Source organism: Pristiophorus japonicus, chromosome 2 (genome assembly GCF_044704955.1).
Source record: "Pristiophorus japonicus isolate sPriJap1 chromosome 2, sPriJap1.hap1, whole genome shotgun sequence".
NCBI lineage: Eukaryota > Metazoa > Chordata > Chondrichthyes > Pristiophoridae > Pristiophorus > Pristiophorus japonicus.
In genome coordinates this window covers 174,354,129-174,370,934 of record NC_091978.1, presented here as the reverse complement: position 1 = coordinate 174,370,934, position 16,806 = coordinate 174,354,129, and the positions used below count along the sequence as shown (strand labels likewise).

The 16,806-nt window shown below is 42.6% G+C and overlaps 1 protein-coding gene across 1 annotated transcript in view; it reads left to right on the top strand.

Moving 5' to 3' along the window:
- The window catches only part of ube2kb (ubiquitin-conjugating enzyme E2Kb (UBC1 homolog, yeast)), a 132,646-nt gene that overhangs the window by 98,023 nt on the left and 17,817 nt on the right, over positions 1–16,806 (top strand). Inside the window, exons 5-6 of the mRNA XM_070870385.1 lie at positions 7,861–7,960; positions 10,812–10,940. Coding sequence (XP_070726486.1) covers positions 7,861–7,960; positions 10,812–10,940 — 229 coding nt within the window. The remainder of the gene's footprint in view (positions 1–7,860; positions 7,961–10,811; positions 10,941–16,806) is intronic.

Genomic DNA, 16,806 nt, shown 5'->3' with positions numbered 1-16,806 from the left:
GACCGTAGCTGGCCTTGACTGCAGTGAAGAATCCTCGCACATCATGGCTATCGGCCAGCTGCTGTATCTCCTGTGCTTTCTCCATCCACCATCTATTCTTTAGGTCTCGAGTTTTTTGTTGGACCTCGTCCTTAAGCCGTCTGTAATGCTGCTTTGCTGCTCCCGAGTTGGGTTGTTTAAGGCTCAGAAATGTCCTGCGCTTGCGATCGATTAGCTCTTGGGTCTCCTGATCATTCTCATCAAACCAGTCCTGGTGTTTCCTGGTTGAGTGACCGAACGTCTCTCCGCAGGCACTGGTTATGGAGGCCTGGAGGGCAGACCAAGCGTCTCGGGGTCATCAAGGCACGCCAGTTTAGCTGTGAGGCGCTGACTGTATAGGGCTCTCTTCGCTGGGTCTTTGAGTGCCCCGGCATTGACCTTTTTGCAGCACTTCTGTTGCCATCGCCGCTTTGGGGCTACGTTGATGTCAATGATGGATCGGATTAGGCGGTGGTCTGTCCAGCAGTCGTCAGCTCCTGTCAGGGCGCAGGTGATGCGCACATCCTTGCGATCCCTGGCTCGGACGATGACATAGTCGAGCAGGTGCCAGTATTTGGAGCGAGGGTGTTGCCACGATGCCTTGTACTTGTCCCGCTGTCGGAACAAGGTGTTGGTGATGACGAGGTCGTGTGCTAGACATTTTGTCAGGAGTAGGGTACCGCTGGAGTTGGTTTTCCCATCCCCCTCTCTGCCGATCACGCCTCCCCAGAGGGCTGTGTCCTTGCCGACCCTGGCGTTGAAGTCACCAAGGAGGATCAGTTTGTCGTCCGCAGGGATGCGGGACAGGGATTTTTCGAGGCTGGAATAAAAACCATCTTTGGTCTCATCTGTCGCATCGAGTGTTGGGGCGTACGCACTGATAACTGTGGTGCATTGATTCCGGGATAGGATGAGTCGGAGAATCATGAAAAGTTAGTTAACCCTGCAGGTGGAGTCTTTGAGGCGGTCGACCAGCTCGTTTTTGATAGCGAAACTGACTCTCTGGAGACGCCATTCTTCCTCTGGTTTCCCTTTCCAGAAGAAGGTTTAACCTCCACTTGTTCCTTGAGCTGGCCTTCCCCTGCCCGCCGGGTCTCTCTTAGGGCGGCGATGTCGACACCGAAGCGTCTTAAGTTCCCGGGCAACTATGGCGGTGTGGCATTCCGGCCTGTCGCTGTTGGAGTTGTCCATGAGGATCCTGATATTCCAGGTCCTGAACTTCATGTTAATTGAGTGGAAGATGCCTGTGCGTGAGTTCTTTTAACGTGGGGTGGCTGTTGCACATCGGCTACCACATGGACTTAGCTGAGCACGGTCTTGGTCCAGCCGCAAGGAGATCCAAGACAATTGGAGACCAGGCACTGCTGTATGAGCATAGTTGGCTACTGAGATGTTGACCGCAAGCTCGGCGGTGAGTAGCACCCTTCGTTGAGATGGTAGGTAGTCTGAGGCTTGGTTGGGGTCAGTGGTCCACTGGTGTTCAGAGTGGAAGGCGGTCAGGGTGGTCACAACCATTGTGCTCACCACATGCCGTTTAAGGAGGAGAGGGCTCGGTCACCGCTGCTGGAGGGAAGGAGGTCCGATCGCCTGGTCGGAGGCTCACCAAGCGCCATCGGGGATCGGGTGGGGCAGCTGAGTCAGCCACGTCCAAGGAGGAGGTCGCCGAAGGAGGGAAGAGGTCCAGGTCGCCGCTGCAGGAGGCTCGGTCGCCGCTGGTTGGAGGATAGTCCGGCCGTCGCCAATGGGTGGAGGTTCGGAGGGAAGGTTCGTGTCTGAGGTAGGCCCAATTTTGTGGGATTTGTGAGATTTAGGGTTTTAGGTAAAGAAATGCACCCCCTATTAAGGGTTTATTAAGGCTGGGGAAAGGTTAAACAGTGGAAGGGGGGAGATTGGGGGTGAAAAGGTGTTGGATGGCAAGGATAAGGTTGTATTGGCAGGGGAGCTCCCTAGGGAGCTGCCATTCCGGCAGCCATCTTGGAGGTAACTGCCCCAAGTACAAGTCATTAATGTATATCAGAAATAGCAGTGGTGCTAGTACTGAACCTTGGGGAACACCACTGTGAATCTCTTCCAGTCCAAAAAACAAGAATTTGCCACAACTGTCTTTTCTATCCCTTAGCCAATTTTGTATCCATGCTGCTACTGATCCTTTTATCCCATTGACTACAATTTAGCATTGGTGCAAACCACTTTGCACCAACATCATTCTTCTGTAGTTGACCAAGTTCCCCCCACACTTTCATGATGCTAATCACTCTTTATGTTGTACAGTACAGTTAAAAGTCTCAAAGCCTTTAGGATTTGTTAACCACATGATATGTACAAAAGTTTTAAGTCTTTTAAATTGGAGAAATATCTGAAGCTATGAAATTTTATAGTAATATCAAGGAGTAAGTGTTTTTTTTATTTCCTAAATATTTAAGAACTGTTTGAAATGCATAATCTTTGCCAATAATTTGCAGACCTGAATACCTCAAATAGTGAAAGTAGCAATTGTGTAGAAATCATGAAAAGGAGCATTGTATGCTTCCTGCAGGAGCCAGCCAGCATGAGCTTTTTTTTCCCCCCTCTGCACTTTTTGGAGGCAGTTCCTTCACATTTGCTGTTCCTGAGAATCCAAAATTATGCATCTCTCCCATCTGAATTTTTTTTTGTGCCTTCCATCTTCGCTGAAGAAGGGTTATGAAGGGCAGGAAGAAAGAGATAAGATGTTGCTTTGTAAAATCTAATCCTTCAGATGTTTTCTTGTTTATACCAGCTGGTGTACTCCAGCCTCTGGCACCAGGATCTCCGCCCCCCTCGCCCACCCTTGCCCCCACCCCCTCGCTCACTCCTTCTTGAACTTGGGAAGTTCTTGGTCTGCATTGCTCAGTGGGTCTGGTTGATTAAACTTATGGAATAAATTGTATAATTTTCTCTGCTGCAATCAGTGAAATTCTGCCTGTAATCCCTGTTCATGTATTATCTACAGTCAGTGATCTCTCGTCTATTTTGTATTCATCTTAAAGAACTCTGAATCCAATTGTCTTTTGCCTATCGGCTCTTTTCCTTACAGATTTTTCCTACACCACAATTATTTCCCCCACCCCCCATCTCTCTCACTTTGCAATTTGGTGTCTTTGGTCTGTTGGATCTTACTGCCTTGCATCCGAATGTTGGGATTATAAGTCCTCCTCCTCGCTATCCATTCTGTAGCTTACCAGTTGGACGCCATTGTACTCCTTAATTTCACATTGCTCTTTTCGGTTTAAGTTTACACTTTAAAATGTAGACATTTACTACTCAATTTAAACTATCTTTTGAAACTGCGATTATATTTTGTTTTATTCATTACATTCTATCTTCTATTAACATGTTATTAAACTGACTGGATAGGTCTCCTCTCTCAACCAGTTGTGCTGATACTACACACAATGAATTTGGGCAGTCCTAACTTCCTCGTGGGCATGGGACGTATTAAGCGCACAGATGTTTGTCTGGGTGCCCTCACTTGTGAAATTAATATGAATCCTTTCATTTTAGACTGTTGTGAAAGATTTTTAGGACAATTGTATACATTACTAGTAAATGAATAAATGCATAGTCCAAGATCTAAAGGAGCATGCATTTCAGTTTAACAGGCTCCTCCTGACGAGAATTACAATTGCATGTCTGCCAGTAAATGTGACATTTTCTTTCGACTGCTCTGTTTTGTTTTCTCTTCTCTTCTCCCAACTTTCAGCAGTTTCCCCCATCCTCCTGCAAGTGTCAGTCCTCTCTCTCTCTCTCTCTCTCTCTCTCTCTCTCTCTCTCTCTCTCTCTCTCTCTCTCTCTCTCTCTCTCTCTCGCTCCTCCCCCTCGCCCTCGCCCTCTCCGGTCGCCCGCCCTTGCCCCCACCCCCTCGCTCGCTCCTTCTTGAACTTGGGAAGTTCTTGGTCTGCATTGCTCAGATATTCGTTGGATTAACTCGGATACTGGAGAAGCCAAATTTTATCTAAGTGAAGCACAAATTTTTTTAATCATTTGTTTTCAGACTTGACGCTGTTCAGTATTCGATCAATTTTTTTAACAGTTAAGGTTAGTTGCTGCCAATTAGCAAGACATTACAAAGATTTACAAGGATTTTGCCAGGACTGGAGAATTTTAGCTATGAGGAAAGATTGGATAGGCTGGAGTTTACTTTGGAGCAGAGGAGGCTGAGGGGAGACTTTATTGCGATGTATAAAATTGTGGGGTTAGATAGAAAGAATAGGAAGGACCTATTTCCCTTAGCAGAAGGGTCAATAACCAGGGGACATGGATTTAAAGTAATTGGTGGGGAATTGAGAACTTTTTTCGCCCAGAGGGTGGTGGGACTCTGGAACTCATTGCCTGAAAGAATGGTAGAGGCAGAATCCCTTATTGCATTTAAAAAGGATGTGCACTTAAAATGCCATAACTTACATGGCTACATACCAAGAACTGGAAAGTGGGATTAGGATAGGTAGCTCTTTTTCAGCCATAATTTGCCAAAATGCTTCATTCTGTGCGGTAAGTTTCTATGATTCTATGAACAGCCTATCTTTATAAATCACCTTGCCCGATGTTGAGGGCTAAATATATGGGCTGACTAAACCAGTTGCTATAAATACAGTGAATCACTCGGTTGTACTTTATGATAATGATGGACAACGCGGAGTGGTGGTGGAGGAAGAGGAGAGTGACATTTCTGCCGGAGATGTGGAACACTTGGAATGTAAGGAATTGCAGCTTGGGCATGGTTAGGCAGTGTAGAGCAAGTTTCAGTCTTCATTTGATTGTACTGCAGCTGACCAGGGGTGTTAAAGCTTGGCCTGTGAGATAATTCAGAGATGGGCTTTAGTCGGTATTTAATTATAGGGGATTGCATTCCTTTCCTTTTCTCTCATTTCTTTTCCTCTCATTTCCTTTAGTCATTACACAACCTAAATTTGCTTTTTATATAGTACTCAAATGTGTTTTTTAAAATACTTTTCTCAGTTTTTTTTTCTCATCTGATGGTGCTGAGCAACACTAAAATAATCCTGTTAATCTGTCGTCTTTATCTTCTGACCAGTATTATATGTATAAGTGAAGAATTTTAAGAGTATGCTGAAGGAAAGAGAATCTTTTTGCATCATTTAATATGGAGCTAGATGAGAATTGCACACCATCTAATAATGTCAGATGTGGACAGTACTGCATATGTTGGAAAAGAAAGAGAGGGAAAAGATAGATTATGAATGTAAACTAGCACGAAATATAAAAACAGATAGTAAGAGTTTCTACAGGTACATAAAAAAGAAGAGTGGCCAAAATAAATGTTGGTCCCCTAGAGGATGAGACTGGGGAATTAATAATCGAGATCTAGGAAATGGCAGAGACGGTGACAAAAATTTTGTATCGATCTTCATGGTAGAAGACACTAAAAACATCCCAATGATAATCAAGAGGCTATAGGGAGGAAGGAACTTGATACAATCACTATCACTAATGAAGTAATACTTGGTAAAAGATGGGACTAAACACGGACAAGTCCCTTGGACCTGATGGCTCACATGCGAGGGTCTTAAAAGTAGTGGATGCATTGGTTGTAATCTACCAAAATGCCCTGGATTCTGGGGCGGTCCCAGCTGATTGGAAAATCGCAAATGTAACGCCCCGATTTTAAAAAAGGACGCAGACAAAAAGCAGGAAACTATAGACCAGCTAGCCTAACCGCTATCGTTGGGAAAATGCTGGAGTCCATTATTAAGGAAGCAGTAGCGGGACATTTGGAAAAGCATAATTCAATCAAGCAGTCGGCATGGTTTTATGAAAGGGAAATCATGTTTGACAAATTTGCTGGAGTTCTTTGAGGATGTAACGAGCAGGGTGGATAAGGGGGAAACCAGTGGATGTGGTGTATTTGGATTTCCAGAAGGCATTCGATAAGATGCCACATAAAAGGTTACTGCACAAGATAAAAGTTCACAGGATTGGGGATGATATATTAGCATGGTTAGAGGATTGGCTAACTAACAGAAAACAGAGAGTCGGGATAAATGGGTCATTTTCCGGTTGGCAAACAGTGCAGGGATCGGTGCTGGGTCCTCAACTATTTACAATCTATAGTAATGACTTAGATGAAGGGACCGAGTGTAATATAGCCAAGTTTGCTGATACAAAGATGAGTGGGAAAGCAAATTGTGAGGAGAACACAAAAAATCTGCAAAGGGATATAGACAGGCTAAGTGAGTGGGCAAAAATTTGGCAGATGGAGTATAATGTGAGGTTATCCACTTTGGCAGAAGAAATAGAAAAGCAAATTTATAATTTAATTTGAGAAACATTGCAAAGTGCTGCAGTACAGAGGGATCCGGGGGTCCTTGTGCATGAAACACAAAAAGTTAGTATGCAGGTACAAGTAATCAGGAAGGCAAATGGAATGTTGGCCTTTATTGCAAGGGGGATGGAGTATAAAAGCAGAGAAGTCCTGCTACAACTGTACAGGGCATTGGTGAGGCCACACCTAGAGTACTGCGTACAGTTTTGGTCTCCGTATTTAAGGAAGGATGTACTTGCATTGGAGGCTGATCAGAGAAGATTCACTAGGTTGATTCTGGAGATGAGGGGGTTGACTTACGAAGATGGGTTGAGTAGATTGGGCCTATACTCATTGGAGTTCAGAAGAATGAGAGGTGATCTTATTGAAACAGCTCGACAAGGTGGATGCAGAGAGGATATTTCCACTCATTGGGGAAACTAAAACTGGGGGACTTGGGGCTCAATTTTCCCCAGTGATTTGAGCAGGCTGCTCTTTTTGGCCTAAGTTGAAAAAACACAATTTTCCCAATCAATTTGCACCAGTGTAACTCAGTTGGTTATGATTTTTTTAGGGCATTTTTTTTTCAGCCAAAGGGGGCATAAGCAACCACCTACACCAATTAGGGAAGTTCACCACGCTAAACTTGGAATTTTGTTTTGGCGTACTTAGGCTCTCAAAAAATTGCTTTGGGGAAAATTGAGCCCATAGTCTCGGAACAAGGGCCTGCCCATTTAGAACTGAGATGAGGAGGAATTTTTTCTCTGAGGCTTGTAAATCTATGGAGTTCTCTGCCCCAGAGAGCTGTGGAGGCTGGGTCATTGAATATATTTAAGTTAGAGGTAGACAGATTTTTGAGCGATAAGGGAGTAAAGGGTTATGGGGAGCGGGCAGGGAAGTGGAGCTATGATCAGATCAGCCATAATCTTATTGAATGGCGGAGCAGGTTCAATGGGCCAAATGGCCTACTCCTGCTCCTATTTCTTAGGTTATGTTCTTAAATTTGGACTGACTACAATTCCTGTTTTTTCTTTTAAATGTGGTTTTAGAAAATTCTAACCTGAATATTTATTTAATGTGATGTTATTTTGTTTCCCATTCCTCCATGTTGTATAAAGTGCAGAAACCAATGTTTAGAAATAACTGGGAGTTCAGATATTCTCAAAGATGAATGACGCCTAGTGTGAGATTTTATATCCAGTCGTGCAAACAAATAATAACAATTTATATTTGTTTTTCCTTGTGACCATCAGTGTCTCAGCATCAACCTTGAGTCATTGTCTGAATAAGGTTGTTTATTCTCCCTCACTTTTAGATCACAGAGTACCATATCTTGACCACTGTTGGTAAGACTTCGGTTTTCAGGCCTCTGCCTTTGTTACTCTATAATCCTACACTAGGTGGGGGCCTGACAGCACTTTGATTTAATGCTGTCCTTCTTTTCCCAATTTAAAAAATAAATAAAATTGAATTGTACAAAAACATGGATCCATTGACATGAACTACTGGAGCTTTGTACTCTGTTCAGTGACTGACCTAATGTTGCTCAATTCTATTTTTAGGGCAGCTGCTATGACTCTAAGGACAGTTTTATTATCGTTACAAGCCTTACTGGCAGCAGCTGAACCAGATGACCCACAGGATGCAGTAGTGGCGCAACAGGTTAGCAACGGTTTGGCAGCAGCCTGAAGATTGCAGAAAGACTTAAGTTCTTGGAATTTTTTTAATTTACAATAAACTCATAATATTGGGAGGGATCAGTTGATCACTGGGAATCTTCTTAGCCTATACTGCTCAGCGTCACAGCAAAGACTGTTCTTACCCAGGAATTATCCGAGAAGCTGCCACATTAACAAATTTTACAAAAATTTTGAGATAGCTGCTGTACATTGAATTATATTTCAGCATTACTTTTGTAAACAATCTACAGGACAAATCATGTGATCGTTCAAGCCGCCATTCAGTTCTACTGATACACATTATTGACTTCATTTGAGATACTGGGTTATATTTAACTCAGTTTAAGTAGTTTTGATGTTTCCGTGTTCAGTCTAGGTACATTCTTACAAAGCAAGAGCTCCCTGGATGATGGAGTTGGAGAGTAGGATGAAGCAGAAAAAGGGAGTGCATCACAGCTGTCAGCTTGATAATACAAGGGAGAAGCAGGCTGAAAATAAAAAATATAGAGGAGACGTGAAAAAGGAAATAAGAGGGACAGAGACAGTAGGAGAACAGATTAGCGGCTAGCATAAAGGGGAATCCAAAGGTGGTCTTTGGGCAACTTAACAGTAAAAGAGTTGTCGAGTGATCGAGCCGATTAGGGACCAAAATGAAGAGCTATTGGTGGACGCAGAAGGCATGGCTGAGGTACTAAATGAGCATTTTGCATCAGTGTTTATCAAGGAAGAGGACTTTGCCAAAGGATGGCAAATGAGGAGGTTACTGAGATACTGGATGAGATAAAAATAGAGGCGGCACTGGAAAGGCTGGCGGTAATTAAAGTGGATAAGTCATCCAGTTTGGATGGGCTGCCTCCTAGGTTAATGATGGAAGTAAAGGAAGAAGTTGCAGAGGGACTGACCCCAATCTTCCAATTCACCTCGGGTACAGAGTGGTGCCAAAGGCCTGGAGAATTGCAAATGTTACAGCCTTGTTTAAAAAAGGGGAGAAGGATAAACCTGGTAATTACAGGCCAGTTATTTAACGTCAGTGGTGGGGAAGCTTTTAAAAACAATAATCCCGGAGAAAATTAACAACCATTTGGACAAGCACGGACTAATAAAGGAGAACCAGCACGGATTTGCTAAAGGTTTGACTAACTTGGTTGAGTTTTTTGATGAGGTAACAGAGAGAGTGGATGAGAGCAGTGCAGTTGATATGTACATGGATTTTCAAAAGGCATTTGATAAAGTACCACATATTAGGCTCATTAGCAAAATTGAAACCCATGGGATAAAAGGGGCAGTAGCAGCATGACTACAAAATTGACTTAAGGGATAGAAAACAGAGTTGTGAATGGCTGGCTGTTTTTCGGACTGGAGGGAGGTGTACAGTGGTGTTCCATTAGGTTCAGTACTAGGACCATTGCTGTTTTTGATCTACATTAATGCCTTGGACTTGGGGGGCACAGGGCACAATTTTGAAATTTGCAGATGACACGAAACTTGGAAGTGCAGTAAACAGTGAGGAAGATAGTAATAGACTTTAAGAAGGCATAGACAGGTGGACACATGGTAAATTAAATTCAGTGCAGAGAAGTGTGAGGTGATGTATTTTGGTAGGAAGAATGAGGAGAGACCATACACACTAAATGGTACAATTTTAAAGGGGGTGCAAGAACAGAGACCTGGGGATGCTTGTGCACAAATCCTTGAAGATGGCAGGACAGGTTAACAAAGCAGTTAATAAAGCATATGGGATCGTGGGCTTTATAAATCGAGATATGAAGTACAAAAATTGGGAGATTCTGCTAAACCTATATAAAACACTAGTTTGGCCCCAGCTGGAGTGTTGTGTCCAATTCTGGGCACCACACTTTTTAGGAAGGACATGAAGATTTTGGAGAGGGTACAGAAGAGATTTACGAGAATGGTTCCAGGGATGAGGGAATACAGTTACATGGATAGACTGGAAAAGCTGGAGTTGCTCTCCTTGAAGCAGAGAAGGCTAAGAGGAGATTTGATAGAGGTGTTTAAAATAATTGCATTTATATATGCTTTTCATGACCTCAGGATGTCCCAAAGCGCTTTTAAAGTGTAGTCTCTGTTATAATGTAGGAAACATGGCAGTCAATTTGCGCACAGCAGGATCGCATAATAACATTGTGATAAATGACCAGATTATCTGTTTTAGTGGTATTGGTAGAGGGATTGGCCAGGACACCAGGGAGAACTCCCCTGCTTTTTTTCAAAATAGTGCCATTGGATCTTTTGTGCCCACCTGAGAGGGCAGACGGGGCCTCGGTTTAACGTCTCATCCAAAAGATCACTATCACTCTGTTGCGAGATTTTAAAGTTTTATGAAGTCATCTCCAATCTTCATCCCACAAATAAAATTTTAAATTGTTGCCATGTTTCAAGATTTTCTTTTAACCTATTTGGTCCAGAGACGATTTTTGATGTTGCTTTGTAGTTAAAGAAAATTCTGTAATTGTTTCTTTGATAACAAATCTCTGTTAATAAAAGTTTATCCTGATCTGATTTGGTTTGCTTTCTCCTTTGACCCGCTTTGTCTCAAAAGCTGACACAGCCACATTTTTGGGATCTGAGGGGATGAGTATCTTGCCCTAGAGCTCTGCCAAAGCCACTTTTTTGATAATCAATGTTATTAATCTCTCTTGTACATTTTTTAAAACTATTTATACCATTAAAGTATGAGCTAGGTTGAAACTTTTAATCCATTATATTCAAATTCTAAAGTTTAAAAAAAGATATGTTCAATTAATAGCAAGCTAATGTAATTGCTTACAGTCTCTATTTGAACAGTGTACTTATGGAATATGTTCTTTCTGCAGTACAAACAAAATCCAGAGATGTTTAAACAGACAGCCCGACTCTGGGCGCACGTGTATGCTGGAGCGCCAGTTCCTAGCCCTGAGTACACTAGAAAAGTAGACAAACTGTGTGCTATGGGCTTTGATAAAGTGAGTATTAAAATAATTTTACCTAGCACATGCACTAAGAGTTTGCTTATAAACAGTTTCGAACTTTGAATTTATATTTTAACAATCATTTTGTTCTAGTTTCCGCATTTGTAGAATGCTTGCAATTATATGGCTCCTCATTGTGTTGAAATGCCTGAAGTACATGACAATGAATTGCATTTGAAATGCAATAATCCTTGTAGGCAAAACTGCAGCAATGCTGTATCACTGGTGTCTTAGTGATGAGATAAATGATTAGTTAATCTGTGTTTTTTTGTTTTTGGTTTCTGTTGGGGGAGGAATGTTGGCCAAGGCACCGAGGAAAACACTTGGCTTCTTTGAATAGAGCCATAGGATCTTTAACATCTATCTGAATAAATGATATGGGCAGAAGCAAACTCTGTTTAACATCTCATCCAAATGTATGGCAGGCTTAGAAAATCTAATTTTATATGAGCAAAATCTATTGAATCTGTAGAGCAAATATATAGATTACATGTTCATAAGAGGATAAGAAATAAGAGCAGGAGTAAACCATTTGGCCCCTCGAGCCTGCTCTGCCATTTAATAAGATCATGGCTGATCTGATTTTGGGCTCAGCTCCACTTCCCCGCCTGCTCCCCATAACACTTCACACTCTTATCGCTCAAAATTCTGTGTGTCTCCACCTTAAATATATTCAATGACCCAGCCTCCACAGCTCTGAGGCAGAGAATTCCACAGATTTACAACCTTCTGAGAAGAAATTCCTCCTGATCTCCATTCTGAATGGGCGACCCTGTCCTGAGAAGGGGACACATTGAAAACCAAATTTTAAAAAGCTGCAGCTGTTTGGTTCATTCATTAGAACGCCCTGATTGAGTGACTGGAAGGCAGGGGTTCAGTAGGGAAAGAAGAATATGAATATTTCTTCCTCTCTATCTAAAGAGAAGTGATAAATTTCTCTAACCAATTTCATACGTGCGTGTGTGTGTGTGTTTATATATTTATATATTATATATATTTTTTTTTTAATCCAGTTTAATGTCTTTTCCTGAATTTACATGGTCTATTGTCACTGATGTTTTAAAGTTTTTTAATGTTTATAAATAGTCCATTATTACTTTTAATAGTTGTTGTTGTGACTGGTGCTCTGTGCTCTTTGTCATCTCTGCACTGTTCAAATATGGTTGACTCTGCCATTTTACTCCTTCTCCTTCATTGTCGAGCTCTATGCGACTGCCCTTGCACGGTTCAATTTCTACCAATATGAGCATTGTTACTGCACCACCAGCAAACGCTACTCTTCCTTCACTTGCACTATCACCTCGAGTGTGCCCCGATGATCTATCCTCAGCCTCTTCCCCAAATCGATATGCTGCCTCTTGGTGACCACATAAGCAGTCTAGAGGTCAGCTTTCACACGCATGCTGATGATACTTAGCTGTGGTACCACTTCTCTCAACCCTTAACTATCTCCTTGCTGTCAGACTACTTATCCAACAAAAAGGTCCTGAATGAATCACAACTTATTCCCGCTCAGCGATGGAAAGAACAAAAGCTATCTTCATTGGACCTTGCCACACCGACTCTATCTCTGTCCCTGGACACACTTTCAGGTTGAAACAGACAATTCAATATCTCCTTGCCTCAACTTCAAGCCCCATATCATAACCAACACTAACTGCTTGCTTCTGCCTCAGCAACATTGTCCACCTCCATTCTTACTTCTCCCCTCCATGCCTTTTGTCACCTCCAGACTCAACTACTCTCCTTATTGGCCTTCCATAACTCCAGATTATTTAAAATTCTCCCACAGGTATTCAGTGCTGCACATCCATCATCCTTGTCCTCGCTAACTAATTTCTCGTGGCCTGCAACATATTATATTCAAAATCCTTATCTAAGTTCCTCCCTGGTCTTTCTCCACTCTAACTCTGCAATTTCCTCAAGCTTTCTATCCCGTCTGAAATACTCCATTCCTCTAACTGATCTTCTGTACATCTATATCCTTGTGCCACTGTTGGTGGCAGACCCTTTAGCTGTCTGAATCTTTTTTTTGGAACCCCCCCCACTCTGCACCTTTACCTCCACTTCAAATCCTATTTCTTCGACCTAGCCTACCATCATCTCCCCCTCTACTAAGGGATGCATGAAATAAAGGTACAGCAGTTATCATGGGCGACTTTAATCTGCATATAGATTGGGCTAACCAAACTGGTAGCAATGCGGTGGAGGATGATTTCCTGGAGTGTATTAGGGATGGTTTTCTAGACCAATATGTCGAGGAACCAACTAGAGAGCTGGCATACTAGACTGGGTGATGTGTAATGAGAAGGGACTAATTAGCAATCTTGTTGTGCGAGGCCCCTTGGGGAAGAGTGACCATAATATGGGAGAATCTTTATTAATATGGAGAGTCACACAGTTAATTCGGAAACTAGGGTCCTGAACTTAAGGAAAGGTGACTTCGACGGCATGAATTGGCTAGAATAGACTGGCAAAGGATACTTAAAGGGTTGACAGTGGATAAACAATAGCAAACATTTAAAGATCACATGGATGAACTTCAGCAATTGTACATCCCTGTCTGGAGTAAAAATAAAACTGGGAAGGTGGCTCAACCGTGGCTAACGAGGGAAGTTAAGTATAGTGTTAAAACCAAGGAAGAGGCATATAAATTGAAAAAGCAACAAACCTGAGGACTGGGAGAAATTTAGAATTCAACAGAGGAAGACTAAGGGTTTAATTAAGAGGGGGAAAATAGAGTATGAGAGGAAGCTTGCAGGGAACATTAAAAACTGACTGCAAAAGCTTCTATAAATATGTGAAGAGAAAAAGATTAGTGAAGACAAACTTAGATCCCTCGCAGTTGGATTCAGGTGAATTTATAATGGGAACAAAGAAATGGCAGACCAATTGAACAAATATTTCGGTTCTATCTTCACGAGGGAAGACACAAATAACCTTCCGAATGTACTAGGGGACAGTGGGTCTAATGAGAAGGAGGAACTGAAGGATATCTTTATTAGGTGGGTAATTATGTTAGGGAAATTGATGGGATTGAAGGCCGATAAATCCGCGGAGCCTGATAGTCTGCATCCCAGAGTACTTAAGGAAGTGGCCCTAGAAATAGTGGATGCATTGGTGATCATTTTCCAACAGTCTATCGACTCTGGAGCAGTTCCTATGGACTGGAGGCTAGCTAATGTAACACCACTTTTTTAAAAAAGAAGAGAGAGAGAAAACGGGTAATTATAGACCGGTTCACTTGACATCAGTAGTGGGGAAAATGTTGGAATCAATCATTAAAGATGAAATAGCAGTGCATTTGGAAAGCAGTGACCGGATCAGTCCAAGATAGCATGGATTTATGAAAGAGAAATCATGTTTGACGAATCTTCTGGAATTTTTTGAGGATGTAACTAGCAGAGTGGACAAGGGAGAACCAGTGGATGTGGTGTATTTGGACTTTCAAAAGGCTTTTGACAAGGTCCCGCACAAGAGATTGGTGTGCAAAATCAAAGCGCATGGTATTGGGGGTAATGAACTGACGTGGATAGAGAGCTGGTTGGCAGACAGGAAGCAGAGAGTCGGGATAAACGGGTCCTTTTCAGAATGGCAGGCAGTGACTAGTGGAGTTCCTCAGGGCTCAGTGCTGGGACCTCAGCTCTTTATAATATACATTAACGATTTAGATGAAGGAATTGTGTAATATTTTCAAGTTTGCAGATGATACTAAACTGGGTGGCGGTGTGAGCTGTGAGGAGGACGCTAAGAGGCTGCAGGGTGACTTGGACAGGTTAGGTGAGTGGGCAAATGCATGGCAGATGCAGTATAATGTGAGGTTATCCATTTTGGGGGCAAAAGCACGAAGGCAGAATATTATCTGAATGGCGGCAGATTAGGAAAAGGGGAGGTGCAACGAGACCTGGGTGTCATGGTTCATCAGTCATTGAAAGTTGGCATGCAGGTCCAGCAGGCAGTGAAGGCAAATGGTATGTTGACCTTCATAGCTAGGAGATTTGAGTATAGGAGCAGGGAGGTCTTGCTGCAGTTGTACAGGGCCTTGGTGAGGCCTCATCTGGAATATTGTGTTCAGTTTTGGTCTCCTAATCTGAGGAAGGACGTTCTTGCTATTGAGGGAGTGCAGCAAGGGTTCACCAGACTGATTCCAGGGATGGCTGGACTGTCATATGAGGAGAGACTGGATCAACTGGGCCTTTATTAACTGGCGTTTAGAAGGATGAGAGGGGATCTCATAGAAACGTATAAGATTCTGACGGGACTGGACAGGTTAGATGCGGGAAGAATGTTCCCGATGTTGGAAGTCCGGAACCAGGGGACATAGTCTTAGGATAAGGGGTAGGCCATTTAGGACTGAGATGAGGAGAAACGTCTTCACTCAGCGAGTTGTTAACCTGTGGAATTCCCTACCGCAGAGAGTTGTTGATGCCAGTTCATTGGATATATTCAAGAGGGAGTTGGATATGGCCCTTATGGCTAAGGAGATCAAGGGGTATGGGGAGAAAGCAGGAAAGGGGTACTGAGGGAAACAATCAGCCATGATCTTATTGAATGGTGGTGCAGGCTCGAATGGCTGAATAGCCTACTCCTGCACCTATTTTCTATGTTTCTTGCTTTGCTGTCCATTTTCATTATGCTTACTTAGAATCATAGAATGATACAGCACAGAAGGAGCCAATTTGGACCATTGTGCCTGTGCCGACTCTTTGGTAGAACTATCCAATTAGTCCCACTCCCCTACTCTTTTCCCCATAGCCCTGTAAATTTGTTTCCCTTCAAGTATTTATCACATTCTCGTTTTTGAATGTTACTATTGAATCTGCTTCCACTACCCTTTCACTCAATGCATTCCAGATCATCATAACTCAGTGTGTGTGTATATATATATATATATATATTTCCTCATGTCACCTCTAGTTCTTTTGCCAACCACCTTGAATCTGTGTCCTCTGGTTACTGACCCTTCTGCCACTGGAATCCGTTTCCCTTTATTTACTCTATCAAAACCATTCATGAAGTTGAACACCTCTATCCTCTTGACCTTCTCTGCTCTAAGGAGAATAACCCCAGCTTCTCCAGTCTCTCCACATAACTTAAGTCTTTCATACCTGGTACATTCTAGTAAATCTCTTCTAAACCCTCTCTCAGGCCTTAACATCCTTGCAAAGGTGTGGTGACCTTAATTGAACACAGTACTCCAGCTGAGGCCTGGCCAGTGTTTTATAAATGTTTAGCATAACTCCCTTGCTTTTGTACTCTCTTCCTCTGCTAATAAAGCCAAGGATCCTGTATGTTTTTTTTTCAATAGCCTGCTCAACTTGTTTTGCCACCTTCAAAGATTTGTGTACAAACACCTCGGGTCTCTGTTCTGCAATCCCTTTAAAATTGTATCATTTAGTTCATGTTGCCTCTCCTCATTCTTCCTACCAAAATATTTCACTTCACACTTATCTGCATTAAATTTCATTTGCCATGTGTCTGCCCATTTCACCAATCTGTCTGTCCTCCTGAAGTCTGTTACTATCCTCAGTGTTTGCTACAATTCCGAGTTTTGCGTCATCTGAAAACTTTGAAATTATTCCTTGTATACCCAAGTCCATGTCACTAATAGATATCAAAAAGTGGTCATAATTCCAACCCCTGTGGAACACCACAATATACCCTCCTTCAGTCTGAAAAACAACCATTCACCACTGCCCTTTGCTTTCTGTCTCTTAGCCAATATTATATCCATACTGCCAATGTCCCTTTAATCCCATGGGCTTTAATTTTGCTAGCACATCTATTATGTTTAGAAGGATGAGAGGGGATCTCATAGAAACATAAAATTCTGACGGGACTGGACAGGTTCGATACAGCA